The 19984-nt window shown below is 37.7% G+C and overlaps 2 protein-coding genes across 3 annotated transcripts; one reads left to right on the forward strand and one right to left on the reverse strand.

The window, feature by feature from the left end:
• Positions 25-4147, forward strand: LOC109225771 (probable methyltransferase PMT15). Of its 2 annotated transcripts, none has more exons than XM_019390545.1 (5): positions 25-847; positions 2323-2831; positions 2921-3313; positions 3588-3665; positions 3765-4147. In XM_019390545.1, the coding sequence occupies exons 1-5, from the start codon at positions 110-112 to the stop codon at positions 3991-3993; spliced, it is 1947 nt and encodes a 648-aa protein (XP_019246090.1). In that variant the 5' UTR covers positions 25-109; the 3' UTR covers positions 3994-4147. The 2 variants fall into 2 exon arrangements, with proteins under 2 accessions (XP_019246090.1, XP_019246092.1); XM_019390547.1 differs by having other exon boundaries at positions 3768-4147.
• On the reverse strand, positions 18525-19496 carry LOC109226182. Its single transcript, XM_019390976.1, has one exon. The coding sequence runs from the start codon at positions 19494-19496 to the stop codon at positions 18525-18527; it is 972 nt and encodes a 323-aa protein (XP_019246521.1).

The following is a 19984-nucleotide window of genomic DNA, read 5'->3' on the forward strand; positions in this document are numbered from 1 at the left end:
CCCCCCCCCCCCCCCCCAACTTTCTTCTATAAACACCTCCCCAACCAAAACATACCCTACAAACAGAGTAGGGGAGAGCCATAGCATTTGCACAAAACTCTCCTCATTCATGGCGGGTTCTAACCCAACCCCTTATTATACTCCAACATCCAAACAAACAGCAGCTACCTACCATTCTCCTTTCCTGTTGAAAAGACCCAATCTTTACTCTTTAGTTGCCGTCACTTTTCTCTGCTCTGCCTTTTACTTCACTGGTTTATGGCAAAATAGAGGCAGTAACAGTGTCATCACCACTTCCAATATTGTCCACACTACCATCCCCTGTTTCCCTTCTAAAAATACCTCCACCAATTACCCTACTTCTTCAAAATCCACCCAAAAACTAGACTTCACCACCCACCACTCCACCGACGACGGCGGAGCTGTTACACCTGATGATTCAATCAAAATTTACCCCCCTTGTGACATAAAGTACAGTGAGTACACCCCATGTGAAGACCCTGAAAGATCATTGAAATTCAACAGAAACAGATTGATATACAGAGAAAGACATTGCCCAGAAAAGAATGAACTTTTAAAATGCCGTATACCTGCACCGTATGGTTACAAGAATCCATTTAAATGGCCAATTAGTAGAGATCTTGCATGGTATGCTAATGTACCACACAAAGAATTGACAGTAGAAAAAGCTGTTCAAAACTGGATTAGATATGAAGGAGACAGGTTTAGATTTCCTGGTGGTGGGACTATGTTCCCTAATGGTGCGGATGCGTATATTGATGATATTGGCAAGTTGATTAATCTTAATGATGGTTCCATTAGAACCGCCATTGATACTGGCTGTGGGGTAATTTTCTTTCTCTCTGTTCGTTTGATCAATTTTTACTCTTCTTAATTGCTGATGCTAATTACAGATTTTTTTTCCTGGTATATATCGATTTTCTTGTTTCCATATTTTCGGAGTGGGCATTGAACGCTTGAGCAAAATATTTCCTTTTATGGTATTTCACTTGTTGATCTTTTCTATAATTAAAAAATTAACCCCCCATTCCCCCGTAGAAAAAAGTTAGTCAGAATTTAGATGTCAATTAATTATGATAAGTGATTCCTCCATTGCATTTTACGTGATACTATTTTTTTTAGGATTAGTTTGTTTACAATAAAAATGAGACACTTTTATGTTTCAAAAGAATGTTATAGTCACATAAATAATAAAGTATGTTTAAGGTCATTAGTGACAGCACCTTTAAGATAACGTCTTGAATGTCATTTTGTCTTTTCATAAATTCGGTGTTGAATCAAATTGGAATGAAGGTATTTATAAATCAGCAAAAACACAGGTGTTATTTATCTTGATTTTTCTTTCCATGTGTCATAATTCGATTTTAGTGATAACTGGGTGGGAGTACAAATCAGATTAATCTGTGATGATGAATGAAATCTATTAATGCGAAAGAGTGATCTAGGGACTATAGGAAGTCGGATTGTCTGAAGGAATAATATTAAATTGGATCAGAAATAGGCTAGTATGTGAGGTACTCAGAATCAGGACAAAAGCATTATTATGTCCAGGAGGAAGCAAAACAGCTTTTTTTCCCGAACTGAACTCCTTTATTCTACACCTGGCAACTCCATGCACGACGTCTCGTTTTCCGCTGTGAATCTTTCTGCTAACAACAGATCTTTTGTTACTACTCTATTACGTAAAGAATCTTTCCGTTTTCTGAAAAAAAACTTTTTTTTTATCATAGAAAGTTAATTTATTGAATTAACCAGTTATAAGGATGTTGAACAAGATCGATCATATATATGTTCTCAATTGGGGCTTCAATGGACAATACAAAGTAATCGATAACTCGTACTCACTCTGTTCCAGTTTATGTGAACCTATTTCCTTTTTGGTCCGTTCTAAAAAGAATGACCCCATTCTAAATTTGGTAACAATTTAGCTTAAACTTACAATTCTAACCTTAATGAGAAGCTTTTATAACCACACAAATATTCTGGGCCCCTTTTTGACTTGTTTAGGACCACAAATTCTAAAAGTTTTCATTTTTTCTTAAACTTCGTGCCTCGTCAAACAGGTTCACATAAATTGGTACGAATGGAGTATTAGCAAGGCACTAAATTGAAGCTAAACAAAGTCAAGTCTCTTAAAATTTTAATTAATTAAAGAAGTCCTTGGGGTTAGATATACAAGTTCTCATTCTCCCCCATCTAATGATAGAAGTACCTCAGTGAGGACTCCACATTTGATGGCTATTTTACTTGAACATTTTCATGAAAAGCCTAAGCCTGCTCAATCATTCAATGTATATGTAGGTAGCGAGTTGGGGAGCTTACCTATTGTCCCGAAATATTATAGCCATATCATTTGCACCCAGGGATTCACATGAAGCACAGGTTCAATTTGCACTTGAGCGAGGAGTACCCGCTCTGATCGGAATTATTGCCTCCAAGAGACTTCCCTATCCATCTAGAGCTTTTGACATGGCGCATTGCTCTCGTTGTCTCATTCCGTGGGGCGAGTATGATGGTACATATTTGATTGAAGTCGATAGAGTCCTAAGACCTGGTGGATTTTGGATACTCTCTGGCCCTCCGATTCGCTGGAGAAAATACTGGAAAGGATGGGCAAGAACAAGGGAAGACCTAAATGCTGAACAAAATAAAATTGAGCAGGTAGCTAAACGACTCTGCTGGAAAAAGTTTGTCGAAAAGGATGATATTGCTATATGGCAGAAGCCATACAATCATCACAAGTGTACAGAATTCCGAAGGAGAGTAAAAAATCCACCAATGTGCCCTGCTCAAGATCCTGATAAAGCCTGGTTTGTCTGCCTTCTGACTTATTATTGTCACAATTGTATTATCCTATAATCGTAGCATTGACAAATTCGTGCCGATCTGATGTTTTCAGGTATACAAAAATTGAAACTTGTTTAACTCCCTTGCCAGAAGTTTCAAATGAACAAGATGTGGCTGGTGGACAATTGGAAAAATGGCCTCAACGATTACACGCAACCCCACCGAGGATAAGCAGGGGAACGGTGAATGGGGTCACGGAAGAAGATTTCCAGAAGGATTCACAGCTATGGAAAAGAAGAGTTTCGTATTACAAGTCAGTGAATAACCAGCTCGGCCAACCAGGGCGATACAGAAATATCTTAGATATGAATGCATTTCTTGGTGGCTTTGCTGCCAACTTGGTCGATGATCCTGTTTGGGTGATGAATATAGTTCCTGCTGAAGCTAAGGTCAATACACTTGGTGTCATTTATGAAAGAGGATTAATTGGAACATACCAGAGCTGGTAATTACTATGCCTCCTTCACTTTCTTCCCCCCACCCTTCCCCCTTCCCATAGCAGTAAATAGTGGTGGATCCAACAATAAGTTCGCTGGTTTGGCAGAACCCAATGATTTGGGGGTCGTATCCTAGATATATATTGCAAAAAACTAGTATAGACAAAGTTAGATGTACATTTCAGTACACATTCTCAATTCAGAATCCGTAACATTTAAATTCTGGATCTGCCACTGACAGTAATGCTTTACTGTTTTGATTAACTGCAAACTTTATTATAGGTGTGAGGCTATGTCAACATACCCACGAACATATGATCTCATTCATGCTGATTCAGTATTTACTCTGTACGAAAACAGGTAAATTCTGTTACTAGATTCTTGAATTAAGTAGTGCAATCCAAAAGCTTACCTTCTTTGAGACTTACTTTCTGATTATATATACTGGTGACTGTGTAGCAGATGTGAAATGGAAGATATTATGCTAGAATTGGATAGAATATTAAGGCCAGAAGGAAGTGTAATAATCCGAGACGACGTAGATATATTGATCAAAGTGAAGAGAATAGCGGATGGGCTGAACTGGGATAGTCAAATTATTGATCATGAAGATGGGCCACTCGAAAGGGAGAAGCTTCTGTTTGCAGTGAAATCATATTGGACAGCGCCAGCTGCTCAAGGATCTTAAACTACTTAATCCCACTGTTTTTAATCTTTCTTACTTCTTCAAAGTCTAATCATATTGCTAATCCTCTCTTTTATTCTTTCACATGTTAAGTTCTATTATTACTTGCAAATTGTAAACTCTAGGATTTTAATGATTCTTCAGCAATTACAATGAAGTCATGAGTTCTGTGCAAATTATAGGCAAATTGCAACGCCGTGAAGTAGTAGTTTAAATATCGATAACATTGAGAAGAGCGATGTAGAAAGTCTTGAAACTCAAATGCATTGACTAAAGAGTGTACATCAGCCAGCATTGAATTCTACGTCAAAGAACTTGATTTGATCTCTTGGCAGGTAGTTCTCTTACACTTATTGGGCTTACTTGAGGTTATTTGGACATGAGGTTTGAATTCCAAATGCTTATGAAAAAGGGAGAAGGCATAAGTTTTCCTTGAACTAAGGTCGGATTACTAGTTATACATTTTATTTTTACGGGTGTCTTGAAATTTGTTATTAACATCGGCAAAACATATGAGATATATTAAATATATAATTAATGAAGCAAATCTTAAAACCTAGTGACATGTCTTAAAAGCATGCAGATCTAAGCCTAAGATGGACAATATCAACTGGGTTTAGACAAATCCCATGTCTCAAAGATGATTGTGGGGCAAACCTCAATAACAAATTTGAATGGGATTTTTACCTAACTATACTATATTAGAAACTGATTAACCATTTTTCCTTAAAAATTACATTGTGCATCTATATTTACTATTAATGTACAAAATATGATAAAAGAAAGATCCCTAAAATATAGGAATTAATTTGTAACTGTATCTTCCATCCCCATCTATCGGCTTAATTAGCCTCCTACAATCACGATTTTCCTCCCAATTTCAAAAAAATTTGAAGTCATTCTGTCTTTCACACAAATCAACCAATCTCTCTCTCTCTGTTAGTTTATATGGATCCACCACACTATAGAGTACCTGGTCCTATATGAGTTTCCACTGAAAATACTAATGAAGCAGTAAGTAAATGAAACACGGGATTTTTACGTGAAAAAATCCCACTCAAGGGGACAAAAACCACGACCTACACTCGTAGGCTTTTAACTTCACTAACTTGCAATCACACTATTACAAGCCACTTTGTAATGACTCTATTACAAAGACTTCAATTTAACTAACTTGTGATACACTTACCACAAGCCACTTTGTCACACACTAGTTACAAAGACTTTAACTTATGACTAACTCTAGTCACAACATAAACTCAGAAGGTTTATGATATTGGGATTCCTAAAACAAAGCTTCTATGAAAGCAAGATAGGAGTTACAAAGAATAAATAACAAGATTACAACTCAACTACGGTTGCACATAGACTCATTGTGGAACTGATCCTTAGTGGAGTTGTCTTCTTGTTCTTGACACACTTGTGACTTCAATGCTGGATCAACTCTTTAATGCTTGAGAGAATATCATTATGCTCAAGTAAATAGCTTGTGCCTTGTACCATGTTGTCATACTACCAAAGACATCCTAAGGATGATGTCAGTTCATGGTTGGTACACGCGTCTTCCCAATGGCAAGTGACAGCTACACTGTCTGTTGCACTGTTGCATGTACAGTTGCAGGCAGGTACTTTCTGTAGTTGTTTTCCAGATGTATAGTTGACTTATACTTCTGTCAGAGAACATCCAGGGAACAGGTCTCTGTCTTGTTCCTCTTTTCTCTTTATTTGCAGCAGTTCACATTGGCTGGAGTTCAGGCTGGACTTCGTTCATTTGAAAAGTGTACCAAGTGTGTCAGGTTCCCTATCTGGCTCTTGACAGTAAGTTTGTTAGATCATCAAAACATAAGGCAAAGACATTGAAAGCCCATCACTCTCTCTCTCTCTCTCTCTCTCTCTCTCTCTCTCTCTCTCTCTCTCTCTCTNCTCTGAATCAATTCCACCAACAACAATTAAATAGCTTCAACTATTGACGAATTCATCGACATTATCTCTGAAATTGCAGGTAGAGGGGTCTGCCATTAACATAGTATTAAAAAGCTTCGAAACTTTGAATTAGATATTCGAGTTTTACGAGTTTGTGATTTTTTGTATTGGATATTCTTGAATACGATTGAAAATATCCTTTAGAGTTTATATCTCAATTTTAAGAGAGATTGGTTAAGTTTAAAGTTAGTTCTAGGTTGAATTTCTTAATAAAACTCGAGGAAGATGAAGTTTCGGAGTTATATTGCGATTGTATGATCAATGTATCATAATTGTATCTGATTTATATTTGATAAATGAATACCTAAGACAATTCTGATACAATATTAATACTATTAATATACAATATTGTATTATAATTTAAGTTTAGAGTTGGTTCTAGGTGGATGTTTTAAATTAAAACTTGAAAAAGATGAAGATCAAAGTTGTATCATTGTATCACAATTTGTACCTAAAACAATACATGATACAATACTAATGCAAGTATAATACGATATTGTATCAGTTTAAGTTTAGAGTTGGTTTTAAGTTGTATTATAATTGTATCAGATTGTAAGAATTCTTTCAGGATTGTATCAAATTTGTATCTGAATTATGAGCAGTTGTGAGATCGTGACGAATTTCACAGTTTGTATCACAAATATATGATAATTATATATTAATTTATTAGTATTATGTCAGGTATTATTTTGGATATTAATGTACCATCTACAAGTTATATACAATTGTGATACAAGTATGATACAATTATGTGTTTTACATATTGATGTATCTGATAAAATTTAAATACAATTTATGATATATTTATCATACAATTCCTGAATATTTCTTCATTTTTAGTGTTTTCCGATCTCCCAACAAAAGAACGATGCAATTGATGATTTAATAATATAAAATTATTGGCAATGGTGGGAAGAGAGAAGATGGAGTGGGCTTAGATTAAGGAATTTTGTTGTAAAAAAAAAAGGAGAGAGGAGAGGAGAGGGAAAAAAAGATATAATTGAATCCCTTAATTGAAGGCACTAATAATGGGGTGGGAGACTTTTAAGGAGCAATTAACATAATTTGTAAGAAAAACCTAGATACTTATTAAAAACTACAAAACATAGAGTCATAGGTAAATAGGTTTCTAATATAGTATAAGTAGGTAAAAGTCCTAACTCGAATTCCTAAAGAGAGTGCCACGCCGGCTGAAGGATAAGGCAGCCCAAGTAGTGGCTTTAGGCCCCCAAAATTTAGGGGCCGCTACTAAAAATTCAGCAAAAACCGACCAATTGGTCGGTCAAAAAATTGGCCAAAAAATCGACAAAAGTTGGTCGATTTTTTAAAATATTTTATTTTTAAATTTTTTACGAAACCGACAAACTTTGATCTGTTTTCGTTGGCGCAAAAATGCGGGAAGCATTTTTGAGTCCCGCAAAATTTATTTTTCAAGAAATCGACCAACTTTGGTCGGTTTTTCATTTAAAATAAATTAAAATTAATATTTAAAAGCCGACCAAAATTGGTCGGTTAATTCGGCTGGTCAATTTAAATAATTGACCAACTTTGGTCGGTTTTTTAATAAATCGACCAACTTTGGTCGGTTATTTTCGTGTAAAAATACAATTAAAGAGTATAAATCAATTAAAAGACAGTCTAAAAATAAAATGCACCAATTATCTAGTGGTAGAGTAGTATCCTGCCACAGTACAGACTCTGGTTCGATTCCCAGATGGTGCATTTTTAAATTAATTGACCGACCAAAGTTGGTCGGTAATTGATCGATATGTCCTTCTGACCTTCAAAATACCGTCCACACGTAAATGATCACGTTTTGGACGGTTATTGGCCATTACCGACCAATTCTGGTCTGTTTTTTTGGACGATTTTGCCTGGATTTCTAGTAGTGCCCTCATTTTCCGTTGGTTGTAATTTTATGAATTAATATTGTTTATCTTAAGGTTAAAAGGTATAATTTTTAATATAAAAAAAAATTAAATTTGTTATTGATGTTGACGGTTGAGATTTGAATAACCCGAAGCGTATAAAAATATCGTTACTTATTTATTTAGTGAATAAAAATTGAGATCACTAGATAATAAAATCTGAAAAAATATTGACTTAGTCTATATTAAAACAAAATAGTCACTCTGACATGATAGCTTAGACTTATTTTTCAAATTATATAGCGTTAAAGAAAATATTACAAATAGAAGATAAAACTCTAATCGATATACTTGATAAGATAAAAAGACTTTTTTTTTTCCAAATGTCTATATTCCTTATAGAACACTATCACTATAACAGTTGCATCCTAGGAAAGAAGTTTTTTTAAATTAAAATTGATAAAATCTTGTATCAGATCAACAATGCCTCACGACAAGCTAAATGGTTCGAATTAACAATACTATCAGTTAAAAAAGAATTATTAGAATAACTCAATAATAAGAAAATTATTAATAATTTTGCATCTAAAAAAGTTGGAAAAATAAACTTCAAATAAAAAAAATTTAAAAAAATTAAGAACTCACATCAGAATTTTGCTTTAGCCCACCAATAATGTTGAGCCGCCCTGAGTGTATGTAACACCTTGAGAGATATTTATTTATAAGAAATCAAATTTTAGACCTTAGTGACACATTTTAAAGTCGTGTACACCTATGTCCAAATCTCAAAGTGATCAATATCACGAATGGTTGTGTTGTTACTTTAATTAGTTCAAAATCCCAACACATAGACCAGTCGAAGGGCATGCAAAGATTCGTCATACATATCCTATATCACTTCGGTTACGTTAGACTGCCAAAAAGAGCTCATTGCATAACAATACCGGACTAGTTGGTACTATGTCATGGTCTATCTCACGACCCAATCCTTGCACCCGATCGTGATGGCGCCTATCGTGAAGACAAGGCCAGCCAGACCAAAACAGATCACCTCTTTTAAACAGTTAAATACCATAAATAGTTCTAAAACATGATATAATAACCATAATCTGCGGAAATAACGATAACAACAGTAGAAACCATCCCGACACACCCAAAACGGGGTGTCACAAGTCACGAGCAACTAATAAATCCGGATACAAGTCTACTAGATACGAAATCCGATACAGAAGTTCAAGAACATTAAAATAGTAAGATAAGGGAGGCACGGGGGATGCGGATGCTAACAGCTACCTTGTAGTCTCCGAAAACACTGCCTGGACTGGGAGGATCAACACTCAGGAGCAGACTCTGCGATGCCTGAATCTGCACACACGGTGCAGGGAGTAATGTGAGTACTCTGATCCAGTGAGTAATAATCATAAATAATATCTGAAGGCAAGAAAATACGTAAAGGCACAAAGCAATTCTATATCAAGCAGTAAAATCAATTAAATCTGTAAATCAGTGAAGAAGTCAAATGAAATCCCTTTAAATCAAGTAAAACAAGTAATTTAGCAGGTAAATAACAAGTAGAAATTCGCCCCTCGAGAACAGTAACAATAGCTCAGAACCGTATCAGCCCCTCGGGCTCACTCTCAGTACAGTTTCAGCCCCTCGGGCTCACTCTCAGATCATGATGTGTACCCACGCTCATTGTGGGTGTGCAGACTCCGAAGGGGCCCCTTACAGCCCAAACACTATATCAAGGCACCTCGTGGCATCATCTCTCGGCACTCGGCCTCACATCACTCGACACTCGGCCTCACATCACTCAAGCCACCTCGTGGCGTATAAAAGTATCTCAGGCCCTCGGACTCATATCACTCAGCATATCCTCACATATGGCCCTCGGCCTCACTCAGTCCGAAAATCATCACAAGCCCCTCGGGCATTAGTAAAACAGTAGTTCTCAGCCCAAAACATCATTTAGAAGTATCATTTAAGTTTCAAATATGAGTAGAAGTGGCTGAGTTTGTAAAACAGTAAATATCAATAGGACTGAGTTCAAGTAATAAGTCAAAACAGTGAGGAAATAGTGATAAAATCCTCGAAGGATTCAAATAATTGGCACGAAGCCCAAATATGGCAATCAGCCCAAATCTCAATGATAACAAGTAAGTTTCAGTCAAATACGCGGTAAAATCATCAATCGAGACGGACCAAGTCACAATTCCCAGTAGTAAATGATCTCATGTTTATCATCAAGCGCGTGTCTCACCTCAATATAGCACTACGTTGTGCAATCCGGGGTTTCAAACCCTCAGGACATCATTTACAATCACTACTCACCTCGAACCGGTTACAACTCTAGCTCGCGACGCCTTTTCCCCTCGAATGGGCCTCCAAGCGCGTCGAATCTATCCAAAATCAGAACGAATACGTCATAATATACTAAGGGAATAAAGCCCACGCAAAAACAATCAAAAAATATCAAAAATCCCGAAATTAGCAAAACCTGAGCCCCAGGCCCACTTCTCAAAACTCAGAAATTTTCACATCAACGGGTTCCTTATCTTCCCACGAGTTCATGCATATCAAAATTTCTCAACTCCGACCTCAAATGGTCCTTCAAATCCCAATTCAAAAGTTCAAAATCCCAAGCCCTAGTTCTTCCATCTTGTAGCTTAGGTTTCATGAATTTTTAGGTTGATTTCGCAATAGAATAACGTTTTAGGTTAAAATATCTTACCTCCAATCAATTCTCCTTGAATCTCTCTTTAATCACCTTCAAAAAGCTCTCAAAATGCTCAGCTATGGAGGAAAAATGACTCAAAATGGCGGATAAAATAACTTAAACACTTTCTGCCCAGTTGTGACTTTTCTTCATCGCGATCGCGAAGAACAAAATTCCAAGACTCCAAAAATACACTATGCGAATGCGATGCCTACACTGCGAATGCGATGCTTTATTTACTAGACCTACGCGAACGCGAACCAACTGATGCGAACGCGAAGAGCAAATCCACTGGACCCCCAAATCCTTATACACGAACGCGGAACTCTGCATGCGAACGCGAAGCACAAGATCAAAGCCCTCCGTGAACGCGAGACCTCAAACGCGAACGCGAAGGCTAAACTCTGGCCAACCCAAAATCCTTCTACGCGATCGCGACTCAACCTATGCGATTGCGAAGGCCAAAATCTCTACAACAACTGAGTGGATTTTTTGCAACTCCTCAAACTCTAAAATGGTCCGATTGACCACCCAAAACTCACCCGAGGCCCCGGAGACCTCAACCAAAATCACCAACATATCCTAAAACCTCGTTCAAACTTGTTCCAATCATCAAAACACCTCAAACAACACCAAATCCACCAATTCACATCGAATTCAAGCTAAATTTTCCAAAAACTTCCGAAACACGCTTTTGATCAAAACCCAACCAAACCATATCCAAATGACCTAAAATTTTGCACACACATTCCAAATGACATAAAGAAGCTACAACAACTCTGGAAATTCCATTCCGACCCCCGGATCAAAATCTCACCTACCAACCGGAAATCGCCAAAATACTAACTTCGCTAATTCAAGCCTAGTTCTACACCGGACCTCCAAAATCCAATTTCGATTATACTCCTAAGTCATAAATCACCTCCTAAAGCTAATCGAACCATCAGAACTCACATCCGAGCCATCTAATACATAAGTCAACATCCAATTGACCTTTCCAACTTAAACCTGCTTAAAAGAGACTAAGTGTTTCATTTCTTACCAAATTCACTCCGAATGCAAACCAACCATCTCGATCACATAAAACACGGATAACAAAGCATACAGAAGCAGAAAGGGGGGAAACAGATCAGTAACTCAAGAGACGACTGGCCGGGTCGTCACAGTCTAACTGTAAAGTGCAGGCCAAAACACAATAAACCTGAGTACTAAAACTATGACGTAGGTCGCTCATGCAGATAGGTCCATCTTCATATATATGCTTAATTACCTCTATGTTCATCCACTATAAACGTATAGAAGTCTAAACTTGTTTAACAAGAACAAAATACCGATCAGCTGCAAAGACAAATCATTCAATCTCAAGCCTAAACCATGGCTATTTTGAAATCTGTTCTTTACCTGTTGATGTTGGCTATCCGTACTGTAATTGTGCTGCAAAGCCAAGTCATTGAATCTCTGGGACAGACATGCTTTGCATCACTTGGGAATTTGAACGCGTGTGCGCCTTTTGTAATGCCAGGAACATCGAATCCAAGACCTAGTGCGGACTATTGTGATGCCCTTAAATCGCTGGATCATGATTGCATTTGTAACACCCTTCGTGTTGCTGCCCGCCCTTCCCTCCCAGTGAAACCTTTCTTCCCCTCTCTTGTGCTGGTCCGTAGTAATCTCTCCATTCCCAAATATTAGTCGATTTTGCAAATCGAATTAGCTTCTAAATATTAATACGGAAAGGGTCAAAACTACCGCTATTTCTTGATAAATGGTTTGCTGATACCCTTCATCTATCCAAAAAAGTACACGACGTTAATTCTATTCATACACTTGCCCCTGTCGACGCCCCATTTTTCTCTATTGAAATCGGGTATACGACATTTGGGAGGACAACTCTATTCCCTTTCGAGAATTGGGTTTAGGAGTTGAAGAGTCGCCACCTAATGATTATAGTGCATTAGGACACTTATTTAGAAGAGTTTGAGATGAAGAGACCAGAGATTAGGGTAAGGGCTAGAAATTATCCCGAGGGGAAGGTGTTAGGCACCCCTCAGGATCCACAAGTGTGGTTCCCGGCCATGCTACAATTATGACTTTAGGAAGACAAAAATAAAGCAAAGGGTTTCATATAGTTTTGCAAACAAGTTTAAGAGTTGAAGAAATAGAGAGTTTAGAAAATCAGTTTAAGAGAAAACTTGAAAAAATTAACAAGTAAAGGAAGAGGGGTCCTAGGTTTACAAATAATATGGATCACATCAATGCAATATCCAGCAATCGCTCCTCAGAAGAGGGGTCGCACGTGATATTAGTGCATCAGTCATCATATCCATATTCTACCCTTCCCACCCCGTTAAGGTATTAAAGCGCGGATAGTCTCGTTTACTTTTTGCATGCTAGTACCCGCCCCAATCCTATCAGTCCCGGAGGTATTAGGACTACTAATCCTAAAAGGGAGAAAGGGATGAGGCTTTTAGAGAGTTTTAAAGGACAAGATACTAAGGCGACATTCAAAACATAGATGCAAGTAAAGGGGAAAAGCAGACAAACAAATAAGGCTCAAATAAACCTCCTTAATCAGATAAGTCATGTAGTTTAGCATGTCTTGCAAATACTGGTTTGGTCTTAAATTAGATTAAAATGGTGAGCGGACTGGTTCAACACATATCTTTAGACAGGAAGTCCGCATTAGGCCTACTCGAATGCAGTTGTCAGAGATTAAGGCACTTTAATTACACGGATAGGACTACTGACTTTTGAAGACAAACTGGTATAGAAAGGTTTTAAAAAGGTTGCAGACTTAAGAAAATGGTTTAGAACGAGTTCCAGAAAGACAGACTATTAAGTTGCAGACTAATACAGAAAGAGTAATTTTGAAACGAGTTTCAAAAGAGGCAGACTGTTTAAGGAAAATGAATTTGAATTGCAGAACTGATTTAAAGAGTATAAGTACAAGAAGTGAATTTAATCTGATTTAGAAATCGTTTGTCAGATTATCAGAAAGGCAGAAGTTTTCAAAAAAGAGCATGCATTGATTTGAGAATGTTTATTAAAAGGGATAGGTTTTGGAAAGAAAAGCACTGATCTGTGTGTAAAGAAAGTTTAATAGTACAGAAAGTCATTATTTTAGTCAATTGTTCCAGTAAAAAATCGTTACTATTTTTAGACGAATGATATGAATCTGATTTAAGGGATCCTATAGGCATGATTTCTACGAGTTATTGATTCTAACCCCTTTTAAACGTTTACAGCCTTATGAGCATGATATCTATGCGCTGATTTTTATTGGACCTAATGGTTTTCCTAATGTTATAAATATGCACATTCCTGTAGGCATGGTGTCTATATGCATGCTTGCAAAAAATTTAAGAATTAGGTCGTATAGGCATGGTTTCTACTCATGAGTTGTCACACATTAATAGTAAAGAGATCCAATATGCATGATTTCTACCCTTTATGCAGAAAAGTAAAACCCCCACCCTTTTCACTAGATCCCCGAGTTGATACGAATTACTACAGACCAGAAAAGTAGAAAAAAAGTACATCAGAAATTACAGCTGCATCCAAGGAACCTAATGCAGACTTAGTGTCTAACAATATGAGATTGAACCACTTCCGGGATCCAGATTTTTCAAAGCCTTCTCTTTATCCAGGGTGTTTCAAAGTTCCAAGGAATTTCAGGAATTCCATGCATTGCTTACACCCAAGATACCAATCAGAATAAGTTGTAGTGCAGTATGGAAGAGCCAGCCCTCAGGTGTCCAAGTTCATAGGGAGCTCATGGGTCCAAAGTATGGCTCACAAGAGAGGGACATAACTTAATGTTCTAAGAATAAGTGTAAGTGCAAAAAAGGGGGTTGGGAAATGCCATAACAGGTTGGGGGTCATGCCTATCCACAAAGCAGGCTGGCACACCCCTGACCAAACCTATTTAGCCAACAAACAGGAGCATAGACCTATGAAGGTCAGACCATGGCCTGGACAGTGATTAGGACACTGCCAGACCAAGGTCTTAGTCTCAGAGCACACATAAGGGAAAAGGGAGTGGAAATTGATAGAGCTTAGGATTCAAGGAATCCAGTCCAGACACATGAACAATAATGTTTAAGTATTGTCATGCTTTATGAACCATAGCTCGACATATAAGGGGTTCAGGGATAGGGAATTCATATAGGAACAAAGATGGCAAACTTGCAGAAAAGCAGTAAGAAACAAGCACAAAAGAACTGAAGTGTAAAACACATAGGGGAGAGGCAGTATTAAACTAAAGAGACATACCAGTTGCAAAGTAAACAGAAAGAGAAGCAGAACACTTGCAGCCACAAAGAAACTAACTTATGATTTCAGCAGAAAACTCGAATGCTTTTGAGAGAACTCAAAAAGTATTTGAGAAAGAGAAGTAGTGAGTATATTGTATGTGATCGTTAGAACTCTTGTGTCTTTGAAAGAGAAGAGTGTAGAGGTATTTATAGTTCTGAAAACGAGTAAAGAGTAAGGTAAGCAGTATAATTTCAGCACAAATATGGAAACAATCATAGTTAGAATCAATTAACCCATGTGATTCCCCTTTAAATAAGGAATTACTATTTAACAGGTGTCAACAAGTTTAATTAAGGAAAGAAAATTGATTCAGGGTCGGATTGATTATTGCCATAAAAAGGATAGTAAAAGCATGAAGTAGACAATCGAGTCTAAATACAAAAATAGGCTTATTTTGGAAAAGATTCAGTAAAGTAAAAATATAATAGTAAAGGGAACAGAATCAATTGATTTTAAACAGGCGAGCAAAATTAGGGCTTATGAAAGAAAAGCTTTTGAAATCAGTCACAAAATTAAAGGAACCAAGATCAATCAAGAGAAGAACATGATTCTGCATTTCACTATATAAATAGCAAGGGATGAATAAGCATGTAAAGTTAAACACACTGATAAAAAAAGAAGCAACACAACATACAGTAGCCATAGAGGCAAACTAGTGTTCAGTAGCAAAAGAATACTCGAAGCACAGTAGTTAAGTAGGTCAAGTAGTCACATGAAATCAACAGTGAAGAAGAACATGGTATTAGGTAAGATAAATCAGAAACAAGTAAAGGTCTCAGAGTAGTAAAAAGTGAGAAAAACTTCTAAGAATTCTAGGGCTTTTACAGTAGCCGAGTTTTGAAAGATGGTAAGAACTTAGAATCGACAAATCAAACAAGGAAAAGAGAGTCAGAACTAAAGAACAAGTACACATGTAGACAAATAGTTTCAGAACTCGGATAAACTAAAAGGATCTAGGGTTTTTAACATGCTAAAACAAATAGAAGAACAACATGAACAAATCATAGCCAAATCACAAATAGTGTCATGGGACTTGGCCGTATGTTACCATATTGCTCAAGTCTCTGTTCTTTATATAGAATCCATGTACCCACAACACCCAAAGAGTCTCCTTTTTTGTGATCACTGCCCATAGGAGTTTACATATTGCTGCCTTATTCCATGTGTAAAAATTAATAATGTTCATCCCTCCAGCTGACTTGGGCATACACAGCTGATCCATGACACTAATGCCTTCCTCGATGCTTCACAACTTCCTGTCCAGGGAAAGGTTCTACAAATGCTTGTTAGTAGTTGAGTTACCTTCTTTGGCAACAGAAATACTTGAGCCCAGTATGTTTGCACCTCAAACAACACACTCTTGATCAGTTGCAGTCTTCCACTGTAGGATAGCAGCTTAGTAGTCCAACACTTGATTTTTGCAATCATTCTCTCAATTACTGCCATGCACTGCTGTATGGTAAGCTTCTTGGAGGATAGGGGATTCATTCAAAATCTGCTCCTTTAGCTCCATTGATACACCAGTGATATAAAGGGAACTTTTGTCCAGATTAGCTTTAAGTCCAGAGACCTCTGAGAAGTGGTTGAATGCTTGCAGCAGCAACTGAATGGAAATTCTATCTGCTCGAAAACACATTATAAGATCATCCACAAAACATATATGCACTAACTTCAATTTTCCACATCTTGGATGGTAGTTGAAGTTAGGATTATGCTGCAGCTGCTTAAGAGTCATGTTCAGATATTCCATAGCTAGCACAAAGAGGTATGGGGACATAGGGTCCCCCGGCCTTAATCCCTTTTTTGCCATAAACTTAGGAGTGAGCCCTCCATTAATTAGGATTGAGTAGCTTACTGTAGTAACACATTCCATGATCCAATTAATGAACTTCCCCGGCAAGCCAAATTCCACCAGAACATTTTTGAGGAATACCCATTCCACTGAATTATATGCTTTCCTTATATCAATTTTGATAAGGCATCTAGGTGATAATCCTTTTTGAGTGTATCCCTTCACTAATTCATGGGCCACTATAACATTATCTAATATGCTTCTCCCTGCTATGAAAGCTGATTGGGATGGTCCAACCAGATAATCCACTACTGTTTTCAACCTAGCAGCAAGAATTTCCCCTATAAGCTTGTACATGGTGGTGCAACAAGCTATAGGTCTATATTCTTTCACATATGTAGGATTAGGAACCTTAGGTACTAATGTTATAGTAGTGTAGTTGATCTCTTTTAACAGCTTCCTATTGTTGATGAAATGCATAATGGCCTCAGTAACTTCTTCTCCTATTATCCCCCAATACTCCTTGAAAAATACTGCAGTGAATCCATCAATTCCAGGAGATTTATCATTAGGCAGATCCCTTAATGCTTGTAACACTTCTTCTTCTGTTACTGGCTGAACAAGAGCTTGTTGTTGCTCCCTGTTGAGGCATGGCCCATATTTGGCATAATAGGTGTTTAGGCCTGGCAGCTCTGTAGCACTTGTGCGTAGTAACTTCTTGAAGAATTCGATAAACTTCTTTTGCACCTGATCAGGCTCTGTTAGCTGCACTCCTTGCTCATTCCATATGGATACAATACTATTTCTCCCTTGCCTGGCTTTGAGTTGAGCATGAAAGTATTTTGTGTTGGAGTCCCCATGATTAATCCAAACAACTTTTGATTTTTGTCTAAGTACTATTTCATGTATAACAGCCCATTTCTCCAAATCTTTCAGTATCTCCCTTTCTGCTGCAATCAACTGGTTATTGTATAGATCATTCTCCAATTCCTACTGCACCTCATTAAGCTTGCACAGAAGTCCCTCTAATTTATAATCTAAAAGGTTTGGCCAGTCTCTGCCTCGGCACACTAGTAGATATAAGGATAGGTGAGTGATCTGAGCATCCTGGATTGTGGTAGCAGGCCTCCAGATTGCCATAATTAAGAAACTACTGATCATTGCCTAGAGCCTTGTTATTCCATGAATATTGACATCCCTTCCTTCTAATTTGACCAAGGCTAATCTCATCTACACATTCCTGAAAGTCTTGTGTTTCTGCCTGTTGGACAGGGGACCCATTGACTCTATCATGAACTGACATAATTGTGTTGAAATCTCCCATTATTACCCATGGTTCTGTCACATTGTTACTAATCCTCTTCAGTTGTTCCCAGATTTGCTTCCTTCCTTCATTAGTATTATGGCCATAAATGTAAGTAACATAACTTGCAAAGCCTGACTACTTGTCTTTCACATAGCAATGGACCACTTGAGGTTGTGAAAATATAATGCTGACCATAACCTGTTGTGGTTTCCAACAAACCCATATTCTACCATTAGGACTTGAGTTATAGTCTGCTTCTACTTGCCAATCTGCTCCCAGTTTCCTCTTTATTCTTTCAGCTTTATTTACTTTCACTTTTGTCTCAAGACAACCAACTAGAACCACTTTATTTTTAAGCAGAAATGATTTGAACTCCTTCTGCTTATAGGGCTTATTTAGCCCTCTAATATTCCATGATCCAAAAATCATGGAGGGTTCTTATTGGCTGAGTTAGGAACCCTTCCCACATTACTTGTGAGTTTCTCTGTATCAATCCTTGATGCACTAAATTTATTCTGCCTTAGTACCCTCTCTATTTCAATACTTGCCCTTATTTTATCTTGCACTTCTGGCATTTTTTTGCTTCCCTCTATCATCTTTACTATTAATTATCACCGTTGGTCTATCTTCAGTCTGTTGTCCATTTATAATCAAGCTATCTGCATCTTCTAAGCTCTCAGATTGTTTCACTATTGGGGCCCTATCTCCTGGATTCAGTTCCTGCTCCTTCCCTTCTTCTTTGGTTGTATCATTTTTTTCTCTCCATTCCTTCTTTTGGTTTTTCTTTCCTTTGTTCAATTGTTGTTGTTTCCAGTTGCCATTGTCATCTACTTTTTCCTTACAGCTGCATGTAGCATGTCCCATTTGTAGACAGTCTTGACAGAATAAGGGCTTCCGCTCATATTCCACCACCTGTACATGGCATTTTCCATTAGGCATCTCTAATGAAATATCATCTGGTAGTGGTTGTGATATGTCCATTTCAATTAGCATTCTGGCATAAGCAATTCTATCTTCCTGTGTTGTCAATTTATCGGTACAAATTGGTCGTCCTAAACAGCTGGCTATTCTTCCCAAGTTCCCAGCAGTCCAAAATTGTATTGGTAAATTTGGAAGCATTACCCACATAGGAACATTTTGGTCAGGTTCCACACTCATCTGAAAGTCTGGACTCCATTGCTTGAGCACAAGAGGTCTATAATTAAAAATGTATGGCCCATTTTGTAGAATTGCAGACTTATCTTCCTCACAATCAAATCTGAATAGGAAATACCCATCGTTATGGAGATATACCTGAGGAGTATTGACTATATTCCATACTCCATAAACGAATTTGAGCATCTCCTTAAACGCAGGGTTTCCTCCGATGACATACCCAATCAAGGCTAAACTCCATTTCTGATTCTGCTCCTCAATTTCCTTTGGATCTAGTTTAACTACCTTCACTCCGTCCTTCATTACCGGTGGAAAGTAGTCAAGCTTCTGTCCCACTTGCTGCTGTCGATTCCCTTTTACCACTTCCGCCATAGTAGGTTTCACTTCAGTAGATTTAGCCGAGAAAGTAAGTTTCCTTGCTGCATTTGAAGCTCCTACAACTGGATCTAGTGGAGTCTCTTCTTGTCTTGGTGGCTTGTCTTGGTGGAATCGTCGTTTGCATTACTGTTGGTGCACTCCCCATCCCTGGCATCCATTGCATCAATTGAATCGGCTCTAGAGTTTGGGGAACTCCAGATTCTGGTGTTATTTGCCTAGAAGTTCCTTCATTAGCTTTTGGAGAGGTCGGCGTCGGAGCTGCCTGCCTCTTCTTCCTCGCCATTTCTGATCAGTGACGCACGTTAGCAACACTTACGTAACATGCCCTTATTTTTCCTGAAATTCTTCTTATGGTTGACTAGAGTTAAAATTTAATTATGGTTGACTTTGATCAATATTTTGAGAAAATGGACCCGGATCTGTGTTCCGACGATCCCGGAAGGTCTGCACTAAAATATGGGACTTGGCCGTATGCCCAAAAA

Source organism: Nicotiana attenuata, chromosome 5, assembly GCF_001879085.1.
Source record: "Nicotiana attenuata strain UT chromosome 5, NIATTr2, whole genome shotgun sequence".
NCBI lineage: Eukaryota > Viridiplantae > Streptophyta > Magnoliopsida > Solanales > Solanaceae > Nicotiana > Nicotiana attenuata.